Source organism: Vipera berus, assembly GCF_964194415.1.
Source record: "Vipera berus genome assembly, chromosome: 5".
In the NCBI taxonomy this organism is placed as follows: domain Eukaryota; kingdom Metazoa; phylum Chordata; class Lepidosauria; order Squamata; family Viperidae; genus Vipera; species Vipera berus.
This window is the reverse complement of record NC_138207.1, coordinates 18,620,028-18,647,497: the sequence shown is the minus strand read 5'-3', so window position 1 is coordinate 18,647,497 and position 27,470 is coordinate 18,620,028. Positions and strand designations below refer to the sequence as shown.

Genomic DNA, 27,470 nt, shown 5'->3' with positions numbered 1-27,470 from the left:
ATGCTATCGTATTTATTTTAGCTAGTCTCGGCAGGCATTTTTTTTAATTCTTCCTCGAGACCAAGGACTTAAATAGGAGTGTTTCCTATTTAAAGCAGTGTATCGTGCTGAGCTAACATTCCTGTGCTCCAAAATTACATCAGTATCCATTTCATAAAAGAACAACTGGTAAAGACAGACTGGAAAAAAAACATAGGTAACTATTTATAGAGGGCCTTTTTTAATCATAATTTTGCATAGAATTATATATGTTTAACAGTTATTATCTTAATTCCACTGAAGTCTGCAAAAAGTTCATATTTATGATCGCTGAAGTGTTTTGGAATCATGTGATCCCCTTTTGAGACCTTCTGACAAGCAAAGTCAATGGGGCACCCCATATTCACTTAACAAATGCAATGTTTCACTTATCAACCATGGAAAGAAAACTCATAAAATGAGGCAAACTCGCTTAACAATTTTTTCACTTAGCAACATAAATTTTGGGCTCATTTGTGGTTGTAACTTGAGGACTACCTGTATCATCATTCATAAAATAGCATATGGCTGCAGGTGATTCTCAAATTGCAATCATTCATTTAGCAGCCATTTGAAGTTATAACAGCACCGAAAAAAGATCTAAGACTGGTCCTCAGACTTATAACTATCATAGCTTCCCCACAGTCATGTGATTAAAATTTGGGTGCTGGGCAACTGGCATGTATTACAATGGTTGCAGTGTCCTAGGGTCATGTGATCACCATTTGTGATCTTCCCAGGTGACTTCTGATAAGCAAATTCAATGGGGGAAGCTGTATTTGCTTAAGACCCAATGATTCACTAAACAATGGAAAATCTGGTTCCAATTGTGGTCGTAAGTTGTGAGAAAGCTGTATTGTGAACTGAGCAGTGTGGTCATTTTAATAAGCCATGATCAAAACCATTCATGATTTAGCACTATGAATGAACTAAGCCCCAGAAATGCTGACTAGGAAGCAGCTGTACAAACAGATATACAACAGCCAGCCATGAACAATAGTCCCCGACGTTTTTAAAAATAAACCGACATGTTGGCACGCACATAACCAGTTATTATTTTAGTTTGACTCCAAACTGGAAAAAAAAAAGAATCTAATTCATTGTAACCCAAGTTTTCTCAATGGTAGATAGCATTCCACTCCCACTGAACTTTCCACGGGCATAGCAAAACACAACCTTGGTTTTTGTTCTGTCATCCAGAACAGATGTTTGTGCTTAAAACATTCCTGCTGCCTTCTCTCCCTGCGCCACAATCCTCATTATCCTCAACTTATTAATGGGAACAAAAGAGACAAAGAGCAATAACCAACCCAAAAGAAAACACAGAGAATTCCAAGAGGACTATACAAAACTCATTATTCATCACCCGATGGCTGCAACATTACTTGATAATTTGCAAATGAAAGACATTTGTATGGCTTTTTGTCAACAGAAAGTCCCAGACAGAATTCCTGAATTGGATTACAAGTCATTGGATAATCTCAGACGGTATGCGTTTGTGGGTGAATCAAAGCTTCATCCACTCCAAAGAAGAAATGTAACAACAAATATAAATGTGTACATCTCTTCCCTACCATAAACACATTGAAGCATAGTTGGAAAAGTGACCCCCTACCTCTCTTCCCAGAAGTTTAGCCTCCTATTTGTCTGAACAGAAGATTCAACAGAGTTTGGATGAGACTTTACCTAATCTATTAAGATTAAGTATTATCTTTGTGAGTACCTACTCAAATAAACTGCTCTGTGATCCATGAGCTGTTTCTCTCTCGACTGACCAATGGCCCTGCGCACTTACTTTACTATGAAAATACCTCTGTTGGCTCCAAAAATAGAAACTTGCTAAAGTTTTCTGTAACTAGGGGGGGGGGGGGAATCAGGAGAAAGGACTGGTACTTTTCCAGATTGCCAAGAACAAATTGGTAGAAGCAAGCTGACACGTTGAATTTTAACCTTGTATGGGGACAGGATGTTCGTACTCAGCAACTGCTCTCCAAATACATTCAATAAAGATGCCAAGCTGTGAGAGTGGTCCATCTGCCACATTATCAGTTTCTAGCCAAAATATCTGTTTTATCACTTGGGGCACAGTGGTTGGCTTGTAAATGTCTGCCCATTTTTAATAATACTAGCAAGTTTCAACCTGGGGTATTTAACAGAGTATATGTTCTATTCTAGTATATAATATATATATCATATATAAATATATAATAGATTATTTAATAGATTATCTTGCACATACATGCATATACGTATGCTTGAATGAAGAGAAACCGCTCAAAGAAAGAGTATCTTCTATGCTCCCAGATATAATTTCAGCATTTTTAGTTAAAATGTAAAATTATCAGAGAGCAAACATTCTCCCTATGATGTTTGTTAAAGAATAGCAAACTTTAGACCTGCTTGATATTTAATAGAACATGAAGACCCATCAATCAGAGATAGGGACAAAAGACAAAGAACGTGCTTCAAGGAATATCCCGAGCCTAATGTTTGCTTTCAGTGTTAAAACTGAACTGAACTATTCAAAGTTACAACAACACTGAAAAAAAGACTTATGACCATTTTTCAGACTTAGGACCATGGTCACCTGATCAAATTTCAGATGTTTGGCAATTGACTCATATTTATGATAGCTGCAGTGTCCTGGGGTCATGTGATCACCTTTTCTGACTTTGTGACAAGCAAAGTCAATGGGTCAGCCAGATTCACTTAACAACCATATTACTAATAACTGCAGTGATTCACTTAACAACTGTGGCAATAAAAGTCATAAAATGGGACAAATTCACTTAACAGCTATCTCATTTAGCAACAGAAATTTTGGGCTCAATCGTGGTCATAAGTTGAGGACTACCTGTATGTCTAATGAACACTATAGGCAACATTATCAAACATGCAAATTTTAAAAGTACATGAACAACCTTGGATCTCTCTGATTATGAATCACAAAATACCAGCGTCTGTTCAAAGTTTAGCTGTATATGAATTTATCACCAAATATTTGATAGTCACAGTCCTTCAAATGCAGGGTATCTTTACAATCTAACCCAAAGCAAACACAGATGGGCGTTTTCCAGAGTTGTTGCCATCGCATCCACTGGTGGGGAGATTTTGTTGGTATTCTTTATTTGTAAACACTTTGCCCTTATGGAATCCAACGAAGTAGATATTCCTGCTCATGTGCTCATTTGGGGTCCTTTTTATAATAACATCCACTCCCCAAAAGAATTCACCCAAAATCTTTAAGGTGTTCGTGATCTCATCTTGGAGATTGACTGCAATAGCATACAAAAAAATCCTTTTACTATACTTGTCTTAAGAGCTCGTCTAAGAAAGTCAAAACATCTTAACATGATTATCTCATGGAATTCTAGTAATTTTTAAATTATGTTTATTTAATTCTAAGGTCTTGCAGATGTGACATAGGAATGTTGCACGTGCCCTGCTGCCAATCTACACAATTAGGTTGTTAGAACTAAGTCAGAAAACATAATACTTATGAAGAATATATGTCTATGGATGGTTATATAAAAAAATTGAAAACATACGGATTAACTTTTTAACTGGATTGCAATAGAAACTGAATTACGCAAGCCCCTTCGCCACGACAAGGCAGTAATCCATGAAGTAACAGCAAGAACTGGACACGGAACCACAGATTGGTTCAAAATTGGGAAAGGAGTCCAGCAAGGCTGTATACTGTCACCCTGCCTGTTTAACTTATAAGCAGAGCACATCATGAGAAAGGCAGGGCTAGATGAATCAAAAGTTGGAATTAAGATTGCCTAAGATATGCAGATGATACCACTATAATGGCAGAAAGTGAAGAGGAACTAAAGAGCCTCTTGTTGCGAGTGAAGAAGGAGAGTGCAAAAGTTGGGTTGAAGCTAAACATTAAAAAACCAAGATCATGGCATCTGGCCCTCTCAATTCCTGGCAAATAGATGGAGAAGAAATGAAAGTAGTGACAGTTTTTATTTTCCTGGGCTCCAACATCACCGCAGATGGGGAGTGCAGCCAAGAAATTAAAAGACGCTTGCTACTGGGGAGGAAAGCCACGGTAAATCTAGACAGCACACTAAAAACCAGAGACATCACCCTGCCAACAAAAGTGTGTATAGTCAAGGCCAGAGGTCAGCAACCTGAAACAGCAAAAGAGCCACTCGGAACCGGTTCTGTCACACACACAAAAAAGTGGGAGCTGCAAAATGTGCGCACGCGTGTGTGCACGCATGCACATGCGCAGAACAAGGCAAAACGTGCACAGATGAAGGCAGCAGCTCTCCAAACAGGGCGGCGGTTTGGAGAGCTGCCTTCACCGCCCCGTTTGGAGAGCTGCTGCCTTCATCAAACACGAAGACAGAAGCTCTCCAAATGGGGCAGCAGAGGTTTGGAGAGCTGAATGGAAGGCAGCAGCTCTCCAAACCTCCGCCTCCCCATTTGGAGAGCTGCTGCGTTCGTCCGCGTTTGAAAGAAACACGAACGCAGCGCCTACCCATTTGGAGAGCTACTGCATTCGTCCGTGTTTCTTTCAAACGCGGACGAACGCAGCGCCTCCCCGTTTGGAGAGCTGCTGCATTTGTCAAACATGGACAAAGGCTGCAACTCTGCAAACAGGGTGGTGTAGGTTTGGAGAGCTGCATGTACAGCTCTCCAAATCACCGCCGCCCATTTGGAGAGCTGCTGCCTTCGTCCCACTTTTTTCCCAGAATGGTGGAGGAGGACTGGGAGCCACAGGACACGGCTTAAAGAGCCGCATGCGGCTCCGGAGCCACAGGTTGCCGACCCGTGGTCAAGGTTATATGGTCTTCCCAGTTGCAATGTGAAAGTTGGACCATAAGAAAGGCCGAGCGCCAAAGAATTGAAGCCTTTGAACTATGGTGTTGGAGAAGACACCCACGAGTCCCTTGGACTGCAAGGAGATCAAACTGGTCAGTCCTAGAGGAGATCAACCCTGACTGCTCTTTAGAAGGCCAGATCCTGAAGTTGAAACTCAAGTACTTTGGCCACCTGATGAGAAGGAATGACTCACAGGAAAAGAGTCTAATGCTGGGAAAGATTGAGGGCAATAGAAGAAGGGGATGACAGAGAATGAGGTGGCTGGATGGAGTCACTGAAGCAGTAGGTGTGAGCCTAAATGGACTCCAGAAGATGGTAGAGGACAGGAAGGCCTGGAGGAACGTTGTCCATGGGGTCGCGATGGGTCGGACATGACTTCGCAACTACTAACAACAACAATAGAAACTGATGTAATAATTTTCAGAACTACTAAGTAACTAAATTAATGGTGGTTCTGTATGTAATGTTTTTGAAAAAAACAGCTCTATGCCATACAAACAAAGGCTGAAAATTTCTATAATTGCTGATATGGCTCTAATAATTAATGCTTTGACAATATTAATTATTGTGTGTTATGATCTCCAAAAATATATTTCCAACATTCATCTCCAACACAACTGATTTTCACAAGATGGGATATCAATGTTTATGTCAGTACTAAGTGGGAATTCCAATATCCCAATTCCAAAATTCCAATGTTATTATGCTTTCAAATTCCACTTCTCAACACTGCTTCATGGAACATTCTCACAAATGAATTAGAGATTAACAACAGTTTATTACAGCATTGTGTCATTAGCCAACAAGCAAAATTGATCACTAGAACCTTATTTTTTCCCCAGGAGATTGACTTGGGTTAAATACTTCAGGAAATCTGATTGAAATCTTATTTTAAAATGCCTCTTTTTAAATGGCTACATATCTGATGATTCACAAGTTTAAAACATGTATTTATTTTATTAATTTGAACACATAATCTCAAATTCTAAAGTAATGGTACAATAATTTATTACACATCCAAAAATATATCCATATTTATTCAGATGTCTAATTCAATTTAACAACGTTATTTTCAGGCAGCTATGTATAATGGATCCGAGTCTCCAAATATTTGGAGCAACTCCCAATTACCCTTGCTTTTAAACATGTGAGCCAGGATAGAGAGAAACTGGAGCTTGACAACATCTGAAGGGAAATATATTATTAATCCCTAATGCAAAATATTATATAAAAGTTATTAACTCATAACTTCATCACTCAGTTAGTCTATTGCAATAGACTCGGGCCTACCTTTGGACATAACCTGGAAGCTGCAACTGGTACAAAATGTGACAGGTTATTGCCGCACTAATCCCTGTAGGGTATTTACCCTGTAGGGTAAAATAACACCTATACTGTGCTTGTACATTTTCAGGACCAAATCAATGTATCACTACTTTAAAGACTTATATACTTCAGCACTTGGCAATATCAGTTATAGTCTTATCAAACTTGGATTGCTAATCTGGTTCAATCATCTGGAGAAAGCCTATAGGGGTTCTCTTCTTCTTTGAGGTGCATTGAGTGTAGACAATATGACATGCTTATTTCATGGTAGTTGCCAAAAGTATGTGTCACCTCCCCCTTGTGGACAATGCAGAACAAATTAATCAATTTATTTCAATGAGCCCTAGCTGATTAAAAACATTTCCTTCTGGTTTTGATTTAAGTATTACTGTTAAAGTTTTCTTTGTCTTTCCTCATTCCTGTTTGTTATAATACGCTATTCAGAATTTCTTGCAATTGGGGCAAGATGCAAGTACTATCAAGAATACTCGTAGATTAGAATTCTACGTAATTCTAGTTTGGGCAGCCTCCAAACTAGATAGACAGACAGATAAGACAGATAGATAACTAAACTTAAGATTGCCCATAAAGCGACTTAGCAGCTAATTGCTAAACTCCCATAACCAATGCCTTCCATGATCATCATAACAATAAAACAAAGGAGGAAGGGGTGGTTATTAACCCACCTACCCCCACCCCCCAACCTCTGAAGTAATTTAAAAGTCCCTGCTTTTTGGCACACTTGACTTCAGCTTTGGCTTTGGTACATATGGCTTCAAGAGAAACAAGATTTCTTCAAAACAATCCAACTCTAATCAAAATGCTACTTCTCTAATTTTTTCCAGTATTTTGAAGGCAGCCTCTAGGGTAGGCATGTCAAACCCGCAACGTCACGTGACGTCGTGCAACGTATCGGAACTTTTTCCCATTGCTGAAAATGGGATGGGCGCGGTTTCTCCATGACGCTCCAGCCCACGGGCCGGCAGTTTGACACCCCTGCTCTAGGGCATTGAAACAGACAGGATTCAGAAAACATGATAAACCCAAGTTTGGTTTAATTGTACTTTTTTGAATTTGCTAACCTAGCAGTTTAAAAACATGCAAATGTGAGTAGATAAATAGGTACCACTTCAGTGGGATGGTAACAGCGTTCTGTGATGTCATGCTGGCCACACAATCATGGAAATGCATTGGCTCAACAGTCTTGAAACAGATATGAGCACTGCCCCCTACAGTCAGCAATGACTAGCGAAGTAAAATCCACGGGATTCCTTTACCTTTTTATTGAATTAATTCCACAACGTACCAAACCACAACTCATTATTCACAAACCACAATAGCAAGGATAAAATGGATTTTAAACCAAAGTTAAATTTAACACAATCGGATGACATAAAAAACAAACTGATCTGTTTCCCACATTGTTGATTTTGGCCAAATAAAAATTTATATACGGTATTCTATTTCTTCTAAAGGATCCTCTTAAACATTTTTCTGCAAACTTTAGCTTCTACATTTGTTATGGCAGGCTAGTTCCAAGATCACTAACTTTTGAATTCCTGTCAAATTTGTATTATCCAGAAAGTATGGGGAGAGAGGGAGAGAGAGAAAGAGAGAGAGAGAATGCATTGGTAATGGTATCTACCTGGATAATGAAACACTTGCAAACAAACAACCAAACTCAGAGAGCACCAAAGACTGCAATGTACAGTAGATGGTCTCTTCTTTCATAAGAAAAGACTACTCAGCAAAAAAAGATATTGACTTCTGTCAATTAAGCATTTTGGCATTATTTAATTATAACAGTTTTTCAGCAGATGGCAGCACCTAGTCTATCTTAGCTGATCAGAAAAGGTATGCTTTTTCAACACTGCTTGGTACTACAAGGTACTTGAACAGGAGATAACTTAGGAATTTTAGAGCTGATGGCTAGACTATAAAGTAAAAAAAAGAAAAAAAGAAAGCATTGCAAATTATTTCTATTATGTGGCCAGAATACTGCATGAATACAGTCTCAAGAAGTCAAGCTCAACTTGAAAGCATATTTTACCTGTTAAAGAAACTATGTTAGCTAATTAGTGCTAATAATAGGCAATTCTTACACAATACAAAGATCATTTAAGGACTTGTCTATCATAAGATATGACAGTTATCAAGATGATTCTAAAAGAGAATCTGGATTTCTAGATGTTACTGATTCCACTACCATTTTCAAGTGGAACTAAGAACAAGGTGAACTTTTTAAAACAGACATGTCAAACTCGTGATGTCACGTGACATCACGAGACATATCAGGACTATTTTGCCATTGCCGGTAATGGGGTGGGCGAGGCTTCCGGATGATGCATCCAGCCCGTGGGCCAGTAGTTTGACAGCCCTGCTTTAAAAGATTGACCTAACCTCTGAATAGAATAGAATATCTTTATTGTCACTGTGCAACTCACAATGAAATTAAGAAATTGTGTCTATTGAAGGCTATGAGATATAGTTGCTACACAGAATTTCAACTCTACTAATGTAGAAGGGTAACAACTTGACAGAAAACACTAATTTTTAACCAAGCCTACGAAGAGCTCCTTGTGCACAGTTTATTTTTTTGTTATTTTCAACACAGTTTCAACAACCTCACAAGAATAACACACCTGCTGAGACACAAAAACTCAAAGGAGTAAGTTCTCATAGCACACTAAGTCACTTGGCTTTGGTTTAACCAACTGAGACTGGTCAGCAAACTACGGTGCAGCATCTGCATGGTGCAATGGGGAACCCAGCCCAAGTCATCAGGTGGGAAGCAGGTGGAGCTTCTGTAGGAGCTCTCCAAGGTAGGACGAATCAAAGAAGACTTTACCTTGCAACTGTGCCGAGAGAGACTCTTGATGCTGTTGATACTTGATGGCCACAGCTTCAGCCTTCCTCAGCTGGTTCTGCAATTCGTAGTACAGCATTGCCCCATAGATGAAGCCAAACACCACGGTGAGAAGCAAGAGAGACTGCAGGATCCGCTTCTGTTTTCGGGAACACATCCCGTTTCCCATAGTCCCAACCTCTGAGGTGGGAATCCAAGTCGACGTCCCCCTAGGACTTCAGCAGCAGCAGCATCGGGCCACAACATGAACCAAGGGAGAGGACCTCTCAGAGACCACTAGGAGGTTCTGGCACGGCTGCTGCCATAGGCCCCGGTGCGAACTTTGAACCAGCTACAACCACTGCCTGGAATTCAAGGTCATAGCAAGCGAGTTTTGCAAGAGCTTTGCAGGTTCCCAGGAGAGCGAGGGCCAGTTCCCAAGAGGCCGGTTCAGCCGTCCCCAGCCCGGCTCGGAGATGCAGTTCAGAAGAAACGGGACGTCTTCTAGGCAAGGCTTGTTGTCTGTCCTTTGCTTCACCAATTGCTCGGCCGAATTTCAAGGTGAACCACGTTCCCCAGCGCTGCTCCTCCCCCGCCTACCCTGCCCGGGACTGGAGAGGGGCTCCTCTGCCCAGCGCCCTCTTCGCTTTGGCAGAGCTGGCTTGGAAGGGAGCCCGGCGAGACTCTTCCAGCAAGGCAAGACTCCCGTTGGAGACGCTGCAAAGCGCCTTTCCCGTTAAAGTTACTTTTTTTATTATTGTTGCCAAACTGCCCCCCCACCACCAAAGGAAGCTTTTCTTCTCCGCTTCTCCGTCTCGCTTTGGACACCATCCAGCCCCGCCACTTACGTGTCACCTCCGCTCCCGGGCTGCTTTTTTTTTCCTTCTTCTTCTTCTTCTTCTTTTTTCTTTTTTTTTTCTTTTTCTAGCGGGATCCCTGAAGGAAGTCCCGCTCCGGCCGCCGCCTCATTGGGCACAGCCTCTGGATACTCCCCTCCTCTCGAGAAGGGCAGAGCGCGCGCGGATTGGACGTTCGACGCGTCTGTCTGGCCCGCCGGGCGCTCTCCCCTCCCCTCCCCTCCCAGCCGCTTCTGTCGGTTTTGGGAGAGGAGGGGAAGAGAGGAAGAAGTGGGTGGGGTTGATGGGGAGGGCGGGGTCGTCGCGCGCCAGGGCCGGAGGATAAGGCACGGGAGCGAGCGAGCGCGCGCGTGCGTTCTCGTTCGGTGGTTGCTGGTCTCTCCGGTTTCCAGCAAAATAATAATAATAATAAAACCTTTATTGTCAAAGTACAACATGTGTACATTGAGATTAGCTGAGCCTCCCCCCCCCCTGCTCTCCCCCCAACACACAGTGACAACAAACCCTCCATCCCACCACACCGTGTGAGCCAACTACACCACACACCGGCCTCCCAAGTCAATTCTGCATAAGATTGTCCCATTTAAAAGCCTAACAGCTTTTAAATGGGACATAATGCGAACTACGGAACAAGCCGAGACTGCAACCAAACGTTGGCTTTTTCTACAGTCTCTGGGTTGCCGACGTGGGGTCGTCCCGAGTCCTTTGCAACCCAAATATGTTCGAACTGTGGTTTCTAACGTTTATGGATGACGGTCCCTCCAAGTCTTCGATTTATTTTATTTTTTTGTACTTCAGTGGATTTAAAATATTTCTAAGGCTGTTTCGGATTGCACAGGCAGACACAAATGAGCGTGTGTGTTTTTTTTTTAAAGTGTTGCGTTGTCGCAAAGCCTTAGTAGTTTGGTGGTAAACGTTTAACTTTCTGGTCTTAGGAGTTGTGTAAGACTGTTTTCATCATCCCGGTTAATGCGCGGGAGGGGGGGGTTGCCTTGCGAGATAATAAATCTGTTACTCTTTAAAGCATAATCGTAGCAGTTCATCTTGGCTGATCTAAAAAAAGGTTTCAGAATGGAAAAAAAGCATCCAGAGCTGTAAGAAAGTTGGAAAAAAATCCAAGATGACGTGGCGTTGTATATTACTGCTATGAAACTTGAAATTTGATTCAAGGAGGTCTTTACCTCTAGACTTTGGTTTGAAGATGGGATGTAAATTATGGTGAGCATAATTTACTTAACTATTCATTTTCTACGTATGCATGCCTATTGCAATCAGTGACTCCCCTTTTGCAAGTTTGCAATTACAATATCCTAACTATTCCTTTTGTAAATACTTACATTTAAAATAAAACATTTGCTGATCAGTTGGTCTTTTAATTCTTTTGCAGATTTATTTAACTGACTAAATAGTTCCAATCTTTTTAAGTAAAGTTTTCTTAGCACTTGGTTTTTCTTTCTGTTGAAAACTTCAGTTACCTGTCATGTATGTCCATCCATTGCTGGCCTTGGCTGCCATGTGCTCTTTGAGCAGGAGTCATGAGTTCAGAAGGGCCCCTAGATTGTGTACTGGGTCTGTTTCAAGCAGTGCAACCCTATCCAAAAATGGTAAATCACCAGATACAGGAGGCTCCAAAACCCAAATCCACTCAATCTTACAACAACAATCTGTTGTTCTCCAAGCACAGAGAGAGGACATCAGCATCTCATCTCTATGAAGTCATAGTTCAACAACTTTCTAGCCTTTCTCAATATAGTAAAAAACAGCCATGCATATACAAAATTGTCACAACCAATAATCTGTTTAATGGCTTTTCATTTCTTTATGTGAGATAGGACAGATCTGAAATCCACTGCTAAAGCTGAATAAAATATTTGCAGAAGGAATTCCTTTGCAGCTCCTCTGCCCAGTGGTGTTGCAGTAGCTTTCAAAGTTCAGGAACTCTTAACAACTTCTCCCAACTCTGCTCTTAAGTAAAGTCTACAATGTTAATCACTATCTTGATCCTTTCTCCGCTGCACCTGTTCTGGACTGTGAAATGTCAGTCTCGTTAAGATTAAACAGTTAATAATTAACAATCAACGACACAGACAAGCTTCAAATATATTCCAGTGCTGAAATGAAGGCACACCAATCATAATGGTATTACCATAATCGTACCACAACTAACCATCTTGCATTCCACACATCCTGTTCCCTCTCTCCCCATCTTTAGTTATAATTTGTGTTTTTATTATTAGAAATATCTATTTTTCACGGTTTCATTGCTTTTAATGTTGTAGGCCTCTCGAGATGTGATGAGATGGGTGGCAAATAAACTCAATAATGGCTGAATTTGCACATACTAAATTACAGTTTGGCTTGGGTTTAGAACATTGCATGGACACAGCTGAAGTATATATGATGTTTGAATGTATGCTAAATGGGAGGAAGGTAATGTTAGTTTAGCTAGTTCTGTAAACTGAGCCACTGTGGTTTGTAAACAATGGTTTATATCTTAATGAAATGTATAAAGCTAGCCAATTATACATTTAGCATATAGTATACTGTATATGTAAGGGACGCGGTGACTCAGTGGGTTAGGACGCTGAGCCTGTCGATCAGAAGGTCAGCAGTTTGGCAGGTCAAATCCTGAGTGCCGCGTAACAGAGTGAGCGCCTCTTACTCGTCCCAGCTTCTGCCAACCTAGCAGTTCGAAAGCACGTAAAAATGCAAGTAGAAAAATAGGGACCACTACGGTGGGAAGATAACAGTGTTCTGTGCGCCTTTGGCGTCCAGTCATGCCGGCCACATGACCATGGAGACGTCCTTGGACAAGCGCTGGCTCTTCGGCTTTGAAACGGAGATGAGCACCGGCCCCTAGAGTTGGAAACGACTAGCACGCATGTGCGGGGGAACCTTTACCTTTATACTGTATATGTACAAGTCAGCTCTGTGCTAACCACAGATAACCACTAGTTGGTAGCAAAGGTAGGATTTCTGTATTCCTTTGCTGTGGTCTACTAATTTCTGGATTTTTACAGACATGATATAGCATGCCTAATTTTGCTTGATATAAGATCCCATTAATGCCTTATGGTCAGTTAAGGGAAAGCTCAATTCTTGACTCTTCTGTCTTAGAGCGATTGTTTGCTATATGGATGGTCATCATTTAGCAACCACTCACTCAGCAACCACTTGAACAATGGCGCTGAGTAAATAACCACTATGGCCACTCCTCCTACTTATGTCAGTCACAATATTCCCATGGTCTTGTGATTGCACCTGGCTCACTATTATGACATTGCATGATCCATAATTATTACCATTTGCACCCTTGTCAGCTTCCTACAAACAATGTCAATGGGGAAGCTGGCTGGAAATCACATACTTGACAACCAGATAACATCCTCATTTTACTTATTTAATGACCTGCTGTGATTCACTTAACAATGGCAACAGGAAGTGCCTGAGTTTCTTTTGATGAGTCACATAGTCACCTGACATAACGCTCTAGTCCAGTCTATGACCATGTCACTGAGCAGCAGAAATTCTGCTCCTATTGCCATCATTAATTGAGGACTGCCTGTATTAACTGTAATACTTTTTTTGTATTAGCTTTTTATCCTTGTAAATCACTGAGAGCAAGTTGGGCAACAACAATAATAATAATAATAAGAAGAAGAAGTTGGACAAATGGCTGTCCAGTCTCTTCTTAAAAACTTCCAGTGTTGGAGTATTCACCACTTCTGGAGGCAGGTTGTTCCACTGGTTAATTGTTCTAACTGTCAGGAAATTTCTCCTTAGTTCTAGGTTGCTTCTCTCCTTGACTAGTTTCCATCCATTGCTTCTTGTCCTGCTTTCAGGTGCTTTGGAGAATAGCTTGACTCCCTCTTTTTTGTGGCAGCCCCTGAGATATTGGAACACTGCTGAAGTGGCTAGCGATGGCAAGGATTACGCGGAGACAGCAGGCTCAGCTACATTTGTTTATTGAGGTACACCCGGCAAAAGTCAGCCAGTTTGACTTCTTTATATAGCCAGCTGGAAGTTGGCTCCTCCAATCCGCAACCCGGCTTCTCCCGCCAGTCTGCTGGGCCAATCGGCTGAGTCGGCTTTTGACAGCTAGAGTCCGCGTGTGGAGCTGTCAATCGTTGCGCTTGTGCGGTAGCCGGCGGCAATTTGACAGCTGTCAAATTGCCGCGTGTTTTCCTGTCAGCGGCGTTTACCTCATGTAGCATTTATAACAGTTAATCCATAACTAGTTTAACATAACTATTAATAACGTAACATTAACATTTGAATACATATCAACTGCTATCATGTCACCCCTCACCCTTCTCTTCGTTAAACTACACATACCCAATTCCAGCAACTGTTCCCTATATGTTTTAGCCTCCAGTCCCCCAATCATATAAATTTTCATAAATAAATAGCTATATAAAAATGTGAAAGAACTATCCTTGAGGGTGATGGGTGACTGATACTCTATGTCAGCCTGACATACCAATTCATTCTTCCATCACAGTTAGTGTAGAACTGCAACATATGTTTTTCAAGTCCATTGTAGTCCACAAGGTTTATTCTATAATAATGTTTTAAAGGCTTCACAAAATTCCCTATTTTCTGTATGCTCAATTGTGTAGATGTATGTTAAAAGTAACAAGAATGGTTTGTCATTGCTTTCCAGTGGGATAATTTTTAAACTTCCTAATCTAGTCCACACCTTCAAATTGGTCAGTAATCTTCCACCCAAGTGCAAATGAAATCAACCCTGCTTTTGTTTGTTAAAATCTGCCAGAGGTGGCCTATTACTTCTCTTCATTCTAAAATACTTATTGAGCTGAGAGCCAGAGAGATGTTGTCTTGCACAATCTGGGTTTGTATCGGTTCTATTTTATATTCTAAATATGGCATATCTAACAATGATTTTCAAGTTCATATTAGTCTTGACTTCCAAATATCCATGCCATCCAAATGTCAGGTCATGTCCTTCTAACTCCAAGACCCCTCTATTTCTCAGCAGCACCCAGTCTTCTATCTGAACCATACAGCAAGATGCAAAATCAGGTAGAACCAAACTCCCTCTTTCTTCTCCATTTTATTTACACCTTAATATTTAACTTGTGGTTTTTCTCCTTGCCACACAAATTTAGACACATCCTTCTGCCAGTGTTTAAATGGTGCATCAGTTGTGAAAGTAGGGATTATCTGAAACGAAAATATCATTTTAGGTAAGACATTTATTTCTATCATGGAAATTCTTCACAGCGATGACAGTTGGAGTTTCTCCCATCTTAACATGTCTTTTTTAACTTCCTTCCATGTCTTAACATAGCTAATTTTAAAACAACATACAATTTGTATTTGGCATCATAATACCTAAATATTTTACTTCCTTCGTAATCTTAAAACCCATTTGATTCATCAGTTCTGTTTGATCTTATATTTTCATGTTTTTGTTAATAGCTTAATCTTTGATTTATTAAAATCTACTAATGCACCAAATTCCTTTAGATTTCTGATTAATGTTTCAATTCCCTTTAAAGCATCTTTAAAGGATGAAGACTAGAAAGTAGGAGACTGTGTGAGCTCCTACTTTAGTCGTGAGAGCCAGCTGGGTGACTCTCAATTCACATCACAGGGTTGTAGTTGTGGGGAAAATAGGAAGAGAACGTGTTCACTGCCTTGAATTATTTGGAAAAATAATAAAGGCAGGACATACTGTAAATAAATGAATTAAAAATCTTCTAAAAACAATATCTGTCATTTGCAAAAGTCCCAAATTTATACATTTCTTTTTTAATCTTTATTCCCACAATCTTCTCATTGGCTATTCATCTATTCATATTTCAAAAAAAGAACCACATAAACAAGAAAGGATTCAGTGGACGTCCCTGTCTTGTTCCTTTTTGTATCTTTGTTCCTTTGTTAGATCTCCATTAATAAATAAGTGTATTTTCAGTGAAGCATAAATTCATCTTATCCATTTTATAAAGTTTTCTCCAAAGTTCATGTCTTCCAAAACTTTAAACAAGAAATTTTGTCAAAGGCCTTCTGTGCCTCTAAGAAAATCAGTGTGGCTTGTTTTTTATTACATTGCTCCAAAGATTCCAAATTGTCTAGCGTATTTCTAATATCATTCTTCAAAAATATTTTGGGTAGAAGCCCACATTGATCCTCATCGATAAATTCTTTCAAAATTATTTTCACTCTATTAGCTAGAATGATAAATAAATTCAAGCTCATTATTCAATAATGATATTGGCATACAGTTTCTTGTTAAAGTCTTTAGATATATCAGCGTTATGTTGACTTCTTTCCAACTCTGACATCTTTCCTCCCTGTAAGGTAGGATTCACTGTGTTTTGTACAAATTGTAAAAGTTCATTCCCAGAATGTTTATAGTCAGACCTTGATAATCCATCTGATCCAGGAACATTCCTGATTTAATCTTTTTTATAAGAGTAATATGGTTTGAAGGGACTGTGGTGGTTTTCTACAGTAGTCCAACTCCCTACTTAAGCAAGATTTGTCATATTTCAGACAAATGGCTGTCCCGTCTCTTCTTAAAAACCTCCAGTGATGGGGCACGCGCAAGTTCAGGAGATAAGCCATTCCACTGATTAATTGTTCTCAGAGTCAGGAAATTTCTTCTTACCGTAGTTCTACATTGGATCTGTTTTCTTCCACCCATTACTTCTTATCCTGCTTCGTGCTTTGGAGAATAGGTCAGTCCCCTCTTAGAAACTTTATTGTTATAGGTCTGTTCATAATCTGTTTTTGTTCCTTTGTAATCTTTGGTAAATTTTGTTTCTTTAGATATCGATCTATTTTCTTCAGAGAAATGTCATTTTCTTTACACAAATTGGAATAATATTAGTGAAATGCTTTGTACAGTATAGGCATGCTATCCATAATACAGTGTCTTCCACAATCCACAATTCCCATCAGTCAATACAAGTTGCCTCTTTAGTTGGACATTTATATACAAAACCCCTCTCCATTTTATTTGTTCCTGCTGCAATAAATTTTTTCTTGATTATAAATCAAATATATGTGTCCTTTTTTCTGGTAGTATGGTAGGCAAGTTACATCTTGTTTTGATTTTTTTCAAATAATAAAATATTTTTCTCTCTTTTGAGGAGGATTTGCTCCATTTTTATTCCATATTAAACACTTCTAATCTACAATCAAGCCAAACATTTAGAAAAAGAGAAAAGAGAGTTTTATTCATTGATCATATAAGAATTGACTGACAGTAGGGAGAGAAAAGGAAGGAAGGAAATGTAGCTACAAAGATATTGACTCTGCTTACAGAATTCATTTCCCCATTGTAAGGCAGATGCCACCCATCTGGCACAGTCTGGATAGTTTATATGGGTGAGCTGGATTTCTGGAGGATGCTAGGTGAGATAAGGTGTTAATATGGCCATCCCAAGTGACTGCAGAAATCTTGGACAAATACTGGAAGGTAAAATCTATTAACAGCTTTTAATAATAGTTATTAAATAATGCTTCAAGGTTTAAAATTTTACTCCTAGATATCAATTGTTTAAAGACTCAGAACAAGAGATGCTTGTTGACTTCTTGGATATGTTTCATTTGTAATTATGCTGGAGGAAATATTCTCTGGAAATACGCCAGAAGAGAAGGAGAAAGATTCCTTTTATGAATGGAAAATTGAAACATGCCATCTTATACATTTGGCTTGAACTATTCACCTTTTCTTAAAATTGAAAAGTGGCTGGATTTCAAGAGAGGATTGGCAGATATGTCAAAATCTGTTCACGTGTGGCTTGACTTCAGAGCTGGATTGGGGGCCCCAGGCTATTGTGTGCAAGCCAAGCTATGCAAACATGTCTACAGTTTCAGTTTTATTTGCAATACCTGATTTTGTGTCCTATTTTCAGATCTAAAATATCTACCCATGCAAATGTGTGCGTGCCTTAAGAGAGTTTTGAAAAAGGATAGCCTTGTTCTTATGAAATGCCAGATTAAATTAGGATATAAGTCTACCTTGAGATGATTAATGCTAGTCAGAGTGACAATAAGTGCAATGTTGAGAACAGAATTTTAATGTTCTTGGCTCCTTTACTAAAACAGGAGCAGCAAGGTGGAGGTGGTTAGGCAATATAGAACCTAAGTCAATGGTTTAGGAGATTAACAAATGCTTCTTTTAGTTCTGTCAACTGTTAAATGACAGACAGTGCATCTAACATCTTTTCTTTATGCTTAGGGCAATGGTGAAACAAAAGGAAAAATTTGAAATTTTTCTGAAGGGAGGGATATTAGTTTTGGGGGAGTAGGCTTAGAAAAGTGAAAGAAGCCTGTAAGTTTGATTCCTCACTTGATGGCAAGCAAGATATTGACAACTAACCATTATGGTGGAAAAATTGTTACCCGCATTTGATGATGTGATAGCATACATTAGCCGCCCAGAGTTGCCTTATAGGGGAGATGGGTGGCATATAAATTCAATAAATAAATAAATACTGCCCTTATCTTTTTGTCTCTTAAAATCACCTGCAAGTTTATAAGTGAACAAAACTTACATGCTGACATGGCACACATTTTGTCACTCCCCACCCCAATGTCTGTGCTTCAGTGCAGTTTTCTTAGCAGTGTTAGACTGTAATGTTTTACAGATCCACCGCAAAATGAATGGAAAGCATGTCGTGAATTAATTAACCAAACTCAAAACCTCTGGCAAGGATACAAACATTTGACATGGGGGCTGAACACTGGGGCCTGGAATGTGGCATCAGTTTCAAGCACTATTTCTTCATTCCCCAAGAATAGCCTATCACCAGATTTGGACTACAGGTAGTCCTTGACTTTACAACCATTCATTTAGTGACTGTTCAAAGTTACAACAGCACTGGAAAAAAGTGACTTATGATTGTTTTTTGCACGACTGTTGCAGCATCCCCATTGTCACCATTTGTCACCTTGCCAGCCAGCTTCCAACAAGCAAAGTCAATGGGAGGAAGCCAGATTCACTTAATGACTTCATGATTCACTTAACAACTTCAGTGATTCCCTTAACAACTGTGGTAAAAATGTCATAAAATAAGGCACAACTCAATTGCCTTGTTTAGCAACAAAAATCAATCACACATCCCAGCCCAGCCATCAGCTATAATCTCCTCACCACACACACACACACTACTTCTACCTATTGCGCCCAGTGGGAATAGAACAGGCCTTGCTCTAGAAAGTGACCCAGCCTTAGGCACTCACGTTCCATACCCCCACATTCAGTACTTTTTGTATTACCCAATCCATAGGACTGGCAGCTGCAAAAATTAAGACCTACATATTCAATCTCTCATCAGTCCAGCAAATGATCCCGGAAGCAAATTTAAAAGCCACCTAGTGGAAATATTTCAAAATAGACTAGAATTTTAGGGCAGGAGCCAATTCACCGCAGCCAACTCGCCAGAGAACAATTCATCATGGCCAACTTGACATGGGAGAAAGGTTACGTAATATCAAAGAAAAGGTGAAATAGAATAATTAAAAAAAGAATGCAAAAGGAAGGACAAAATGAAACATGAATGTCAAAAATTATAATATTTTAAAAATTATTTTAAATAATTGAATAAAATTGTTAAATTGTTCCATGGTGAGTTGTCCCATGACAAATTGGCCTAGCATATTTTCCCATGGCGAATTGGCTGTGGACAGGAAAGGACCTTGGAGATCCGACTGCAAGTAGACAGGATTTTAGCTAGACGTGGAAAACTGAGGATGCCCAGAAGCCACAGGACTTGGGTATATTTTGTAATGAAGGATTGCGGGAGGCTTAGTTCTCATTCTAACATGGACATCATAAAATGCAGACAAATGGTGATTTGTTGTCACTGTAGCACAATTAAGGATTCTCTGAGAGAACATTTTTTCTTTTTTGTGCAAAAATATTTAGTAACCTATGCTGGGCTTTCAAAGTAATTACCTGCACCTTGAATTGCACATAAAACATACACATGCCAAAAAGTCACTTTGGATAGTGAGATGGGTAGAATATAAATTTAATAAATAAATAAATAAGACATATGGGAGCCAATATAGACAGAGGTGTAAGGCAAGGAAACTCAGTGTGTGCAAAACTGCATGTGCTGATACATTTTATACCAGTTGAGGTTTCTGAGTGTTTTTCAAGGACAATTTTACAATCTGAAAACATGTTGAGGCCATCGTTATATAAGTAACTTTCCTTCACTCCATTCTGCATCACTCTTCTGTCCATGCTTACAGCGGATATGTGTTTCTTTGCATACATATGGTATAAGTTTTCCATTTATTTAGGGACCTTAATTGGGAGTGGGGACGAGCTATAAATCTATAAAATACCGTTCCTCAAGTTGGTGTCTTCTCAATATGCGTGGACTACTGTATAATGTCCATCTTCCCTAGCTAATTATTTATTTTATTTATTTATGTTCTGCCTTTATTATTTTTACAAATAAATCACATCAACACATCATACTCCTATTTTCCCCACAACAACCCTGTAAAGTGAGTTGGGCTGAGGGAGAGGGACAGGTCCAAAGTCACCCAACTGGCTTTCATGCCAGTGGGTGGGACTTGAACTCACAGTCTTCTGCTTTCTAGCCTAGTGCCTTAATCACTAAACGAAATTGGCACTTATTGACTGGTCATGGAAATTCCAGGTGATAAAGAATGGTTTAATAACCATTTGTGTACATACATGCACATATAATGACTTTGTTAAGTGTGTGTGTGTGTGTGTGTGTGCGTAAAGAGAGAGAAGCGAAGGGAAACTGCATTTGCACATTTGTTTCATACCATAACTATGACTTAACACAATTGCCTAAATTATCACATTAAAGTGATTTTTAAAGTAATACTGGCTGGCTGCAGACAAGACACTAACCATCAATTGGCCAATCCATCTCTTCTTCAAGGTCTCTCCCCATGCCACTAGGACTTCTCAGTTATTACAAGAATAGTTCATTGATTAGCACAACAAATCACAAGAGTCATTCAGCCAATACCCTGGGATATAATCCATCTGACCTTGGGACTTGAATCCATTACCTCCGTTGTCTCTAAACTTTCTTTCTGCTTCAAAAAGAAAATGAATGTCCACAATTTAGACATAAGACACTCTTACTTATTATTGAAAGAACTTGAAATATCTTTGTGGAAGAAAATAGTGGGTTTTTTTCTTTCTTTCAGGTTATTGTGTAGCTCCAACACCAGATGGCAGCAGCTGATTTTGAAAGAAAAAAATGTGTAATGTTGGGAAAGACTTGTGTACAAATAAATTGCCAAAACTACCGGTAGTTATAAAACTGTAACAGTTATAGCCATGTTATGAATTCATTCTAATGATCAGTACTACCTAAAATACTTGAACACTATTAATTTGATTATCAGGATCTTTTTATACTGTACAAAGCATTATAGTAAAAAAAACTAGATTAATAATTCATTTAGGAGCTTACTATTGATTTTCTCTTTAAGTTGTCAGTGCTGTTGCTTAAGGAAGAAAGATATGTGAGAGAAAAATGCATCTGTAAATACACAGATCTGAAAAAATGGTTGCAATGATCTTTAGAGGTAATCTCCTCAAACTTGCTCTGTATCATTTGGTGTCATAATTCTTTATGGAATTCCCACTGACCTTTCAAAGCTTTGAATACAAACACCATTGTTGTTTTTTTCTTACCATTTTTGAGTTGATCACTGGTAGTAGATATTTCAATGTTTCTGGTTTCTTAAAGTATGGTTAAAAAAGAACTCAAGTCTTTGAGACAATCTTAACTTCTAGAACAGGGGTGTCAAACTCAATTTCATTGAGGGCCGCATCAGCATTGCGGTTGCCTTCAGAGGGCCGGGTGGGTATGGCCAGGGTGGGTGTGGCCTACTGGGTGGGCGTGGCCAGCTCTACATCGTTTGCATCAAGGGTGCCTATGGGGGCCTGGGTAGGAGTGGGACAGATCTGAGGGTCTCTGGCAGAAGGAGGGTCTCTGGGCCAGGGCCAAGGCAGTGGGGGCCGTTCTGTCACTGTTTCCAGGATGGCTTCGTGGGCCGCATGAAACCATTTTGTGGGCCGGATCCGGCCCCGGGGCCTTGTGCATGTCTGTTCTAGAAATACCCTGGGCACCTCCATCTAATTTTCTGTGTAATGATACATAAATGGTTGATAATGGTCTACCTTAGCAGAGTTCAGCTATCCATTGATCATAGCAAATTCAAATTGTTTACAAAGCACAATGTCTGAGTTAGCAACAAACTATGTTGCTGCTTAGTAAATTATATTAACTCATGAATTCTGTTGTAAGGTACAATTGGCAAGTCACATGATATACCAAACCAAAACCAAATTACTCATATTATGGTTTAATGCAATTACAAATTCTGCCTTTATGTCCAGAATGAAGGAAATAAACTGATAATATATTTTTTGTCCTTGTTTACTAGCTTGAGTTGAATGTTTGCCTTCTGCTTAGATGTTCTCAGGTGCTTAACAAGATCAGGAAGAGTTCAAGCAGCTTGCCTAAAATTGAAAGGAGAAAGGAAAATAACAAGTTATTATGAGACCTAGAAATCAAAATAAAAGAAAACTCTTTTACTTCTTTCAAGCAGATAGAGTTTGAAGGACGTGTTAAAACAATTTATACAAGTGAAGTCCACAAGCAGCTGAGGGAACTGAATTATAGAAGAGAGAATCTAAAGAGCCCTGAAAAAGCCAAATTCAAGACCAAAAAAAGTTCTCTGAGATGGCAAAATTAACTGTCTTGATTAGAAATAATAGACTAGACAGCTTTACAAGAGACTGGAAGCTGTTTGTGGACTTTATATGTGTTAAATACAATAACAGATGGTTAACAGAGGGATTTGAAGAGTAGTGTAATATTGGGGCTAACCTGTTGACTGTTTTTTTTTCATATTAGATGTTGGAGTATTTCGATTATTAGAGAGACCTGTTCATCTGAAATATTTGTCTATAATATTTTCTTGTTAAATAAGGATAGAAAGTTTATAACTATTTGCAGACCCATTGTGTAAGGGGAAGAGAAATTATCAGGGGTTTTTTTCAGCATCCCCTTTTTTTGTACACATTTTTGTTGTTATTGTTGGATGTATGTTTTTCTAGGTTTTTTTTGTTTTGTATTTTATTACCATTTATAAAACATAATATATTTTTTTAAAAAGAACAAAAAAAAGTTTGACAAGACTTTCTGCTTGGGATGAAGAACAGAACCCCCTTACTGATTTTAACCTAATTGGCTGGTTTCAGAGAGATTATCTTTCAAGAACTCAGATTCATGTAAGGCATTCTGCATTAGTACAAGGATTAATCCAGGCTGCTCAGAAGCAGAATCCAAGTGTTTTCAAGATTACTGCTACTTGATCTTATTTATCTGTCCCACTGACCAGCTTTGCAGTTACATTTCTGCACTATGTGCAGAAAGCAAAATAATGGCTTTCAAGTATAGCCCAAATAGTGTGCATTGCAGTAATCCAGCCTGTAAACAATTGCCTTGTCTGATAAGTAGTCTTCCAAAATGTCAGGATGAATTATGCAAGTGCTTTGTCATCTTTATTCAGTCTAGTTGGCTGTAGATATCTGCTCAAATAACTAGGTTGGGACGAAAATCATTTACTTCTTGGGAGTTGAAGTACTGATTCATCCTACATGCAATGTTTTTTTTTCAGTAACTTCACCAAGACAGACCCCAATGGGTGAGTATGAATTAAAGATTTTTCACAGTGGCATTCCAGCCATGAACTGACCTTCCCAGAGATGTCTGGTCAATGCTTGCTTAAAATGTTATTCTTGGTGATCATTTTAAAATGTTATAGAAAGCTTTTCAAATCATGTGATTTTTAACATTGTTTTAGCTGATTTATATAATCACCTACTGTTTTGTTTGATCTTTCATCTTGCTCTACCTTGTTTAATTCTTGTTTTGCTTTAGCTCTAATTAAGGTCTTAACCATTTTTTAGAATTCCATGGTGCTGGAACATCAGCACAATACTTTTAAATTTGCCAAAGATGGCTAATAACTACAGCATGAAGAATATTTAAATATGCAAATACAAGAGTTTTATCTTCATGTTTCAGATGCAAGCCATTGAAGTAGAAAAGGTGAGTCTGTGAAAATTGCCTAGAACATAATGACTGTGACCATATCGAAATAGGGGTTTTTTTTTCAACCAGAGATTAGCTTTTTGACCCAGAGAAGCATTGAACTTTTCTGGTAATATACAGATTAGCTCTATCTTCTCAACTGAGCAAAAACAAAAGTCAAGTGCTGATGCACAAGTGACTCTATCCTAAGGAGGTTATCATCAGCAAAGAAACCTGAAGTGAAAAACAAGACAGAGTATAGTCTGCCGTCATTTCAATGAGGTAACATGGTCTGGAACTTTAGCACATTCAGAGAGACAACACAGATGTAAGCACGAAGATTATTGATTTTACTCTGTCATCTCAGCAAAGTTTTACTTCACAGTGACAAGGGCAGAGAGGAGATCCAAGGAAATAATGCGGTGAGATCTCCAAATGAGACACTGTTTTTATAGTTGACCTTGACAACATCTGCTCAGTTGCTCCTAGGAAGCTGACCGATTTGTGCTAGGTTCAAGCATCATACTAAGCCATTGTGTGGATTCCCTGATTTTGGCTTCACAGAATTTGAGAATATAGCTGTTTTGTGATTTATGGCTTAACGTTATGTGTCGACTCAGCTCTTGTGACTTATTCAATGAACTGTGGTTAGAACAAAGAGGGATATGTCACAAATGTACAAGAACTGCATACATACAGAACTGCACAGCAAGATAAGCCTATGTCCACTTCATCTACCATATGGGTCTGCCCTATTGAACGTATTGGCCGTACATGTGCAGAACATTAGGCACAGCTAAGATAAACTGGCACTGGATAGTTCCATATGGCTTGCCTCAGCCTGTTATAAGATATAGGAATTGTGTTTGTTAACCTGGCTTTAGAATTTAGTACATTATGTATACCTCAGTCTTCCTTACTGGCATAGGGATGTTCAGTAGTGGGGAGGAGGAAAGAGGAGGCACACAATAAAACTTGCATTGTGACATTGCAGTAACAACTTTGTTCCTTCCACACTTGTGGATAACAGAAAAGATAGAATCATGATGTTACAACACTTCACCATTTCAGCTTCTTAGGGTTAGGAATGGATGCCTTTGAATAACAAGCACTTTTCTTTCTCTTTTTAATTCTGAAGTAATGTATGTGTGCATCCAGAGCAAAGCTTAAACTTTTGTGAGTTTTAGGAACTTATCTTCTCCTGAGGGCTCCTAGGGAAGAAAAGAAAATTGATAGATAGGTTAGGAATTCTGCCAATTTTATCCTTTAAAGATGTGTGCAGCTCTGAATTTTGGAACCCTCTAACATAACTGGACTTATATTTGAGCTTATACATAGCCTTGAACTGTTAATCTCATTTGCACATTAATGCGATTTGCATAACTACTCAACAGGGATGCATATTGCCTTAAAAAGCAGCAGTGTTTCTAACCTGTAGTATTACCATTTTTGCTGTTATTGGGCACTGTAAGTTTTAGATTTTCTAAGCCTACTGGTAAATAAATATGTCATAGTGGTCATTTCTTGCCCCAACAATTTGCTGGTGTTAGGATGCATGATCACCAAACTCATTCAATTTCCAATTACTTCATTTGCATTTGCCAGCAATGACTGGATTAAAATATCTGCCCTGCTTGAGACCATTGAATTAAGACAGATTTAATCTATCGGACTTTCCACCGTTTTTGGAGATTAAGGTATCCTGACTTTGCTTTATGCTACATATGGCATATCCTATGTGAGAAGAAGCACACTCATTGTCCATAAAACTGTTTATAAAACTGCAAAGCAATATTTTTTTTCTCCTATGTGCTATAGTTCTCGCTAATATTTTTTTTCCAGTAACCTGGGAAAATAAATATGGAACAGAGTTTTCTGATTTTGCTGTATTTGCATGATATTGTCTTTATTTTCTTAGCTGGCTTCCAGGTACAATTTAAAGGGCTGGATGTTTAACAACATCATTCATGGCAAAGGACCTATTATACCCGAGGTGCCATTTTCTCCCATTGTTTCTGCCAGCCCAGTACATTCAGATAGAGTGGGTACATTCCAGGTCTCTTCTATTCAAGGCTGTCATCTTGAAAGACCTACAGAGTGTCTTCTCTGTTGCAGCCCCCACCTTCTAGAACAGCATCCCAGAGATACACATGGTGTCCTCTCTCCTGGGATTCCAAAAAGCCCTTAAAACCTGGCTTTGTTCTCAATTCTGGGATAAATATGGTTGTCTTTGGAGCGATTGTGCTTTGTTTTAATGGTGGTTTTTATTCTGGGCTATCTTCTTTTTGTTTTTAACTGTTGTAATCTAATATTTTATAAACTGCTGAGAATCCAGTGGAGTGGGCAGCTGTATTAAATTTAAGAAATTAGTAATATTTATTAATATTCAATAATAAACATCTGAGTCAGGAATTACGATGTGCATCTATTCACTTAAATGGATTACTTAAGAGAGCTGCATTCTGAACAAGGGCAATTTTTATAATTTGTATTAAATATGCCACATAAGGAAATCCCAGGAGACAAAGATAATAAGATAATGATTGACCAGTGATACTATATTTTACTTCTGTGTCGGAAGCATTGAAGCTCTTCCATGGTGAAAGGTGATATCACCTTTGCCCAGAGGATGCCCAGTTGGGGGCTCCTTTTTATCCCCATTAAGTTGCCCACCAAAATGGTACCCATCTATCTACTCACAGTCATTCACTTTCGAACTGCTGGGTCAGCAGGAGCTGGAGTGAGTGACAGGAGTTCACTCCATGCAGCAGTAACTGGGCCTCAGATATGAGCCTGCCGATCACCAGCTCAGTGTCCTAATCATGTGAGCTACAGCACTCCTTCATTGACCAGTAATTATGTCAATCTATATGGAATAATCCTAGAAAATAAAAAGTAATTTTGAGTATATTTCCAGTTTGTCTAGTGCAGGAGTAGGCAACCTTGGCTCTTTTATGACTCATGGGCTTCAACTCTGGCTGGCTTAAGAATTCTGGGAGTTGAAGTCCACAAATCATAAAAGAGCCAAGGTTGCCTACCCCTGGTCTAGTGGTTAAGGCACTAGGCTGGGAACTGAGAGACTGTGAGTTCTAGTCCCAGCTCAGCCATGAAAGCCAGCTGGGTAACTTTAGGCCAGTTACTCTCAGCCCAACCACCTCACAAGATAGTTGTGGGGAAAATAAGAGGAGGAAGGTGTGTTGGATATGTTTGCTGCCTTGAGTTTTTGTAAAAACAAAGGCTGGATATGAATGAATGTAGATAAACAATATCCTGCTTTTCATCCAGGAGCTCAGGTGAGGTTTCCTGGAAATCTCTTCATAACAGCAATCATGTGAGATAGATTAGGCTGAGAGTAAATGATAGGCCCAAACTCACCCATAGAGAGTAGATTTGAACCTGAGTCTCCCCACTCCTAATACCACATCTTATTCAGACTACGCCAAGTCTCTTTCTTTTTATACTAGTTAGGGTCATGCAAATACCAAGATGTGGTACTTAAGGGAC

The 27,470-nt window shown here is 39.2% G+C and overlaps 1 protein-coding gene across 3 annotated transcripts in view; it reads right to left on the bottom strand.

Moving 5' to 3' along the window:
- The window catches only part of GOLIM4 (golgi integral membrane protein 4), a 61,612-nt gene extending 51,538 nt beyond the window's left edge, over positions 1-10,074 (bottom strand). Inside the window, exon 1 of one of the 3 annotated variants that reach the window (XM_081328905.1) lies at positions 9,877-10,074. Coding sequence is in view for 2 of the 3 variants with exons in the window: in XM_081328903.1 (XP_081185029.1) it covers positions 9,032-9,218 (187 nt within the window). In the remaining variant the exon portion in view is untranslated. Of the gene's footprint in view, positions 1-9,031 lie in introns of all 3 variants that reach the window. The other 2 variants (XM_081328903.1, XM_081328904.1) reach the window with 2 other exon arrangements.
- Between the last annotated feature and the right edge of the window lie 17,396 nt (positions 10,075-27,470).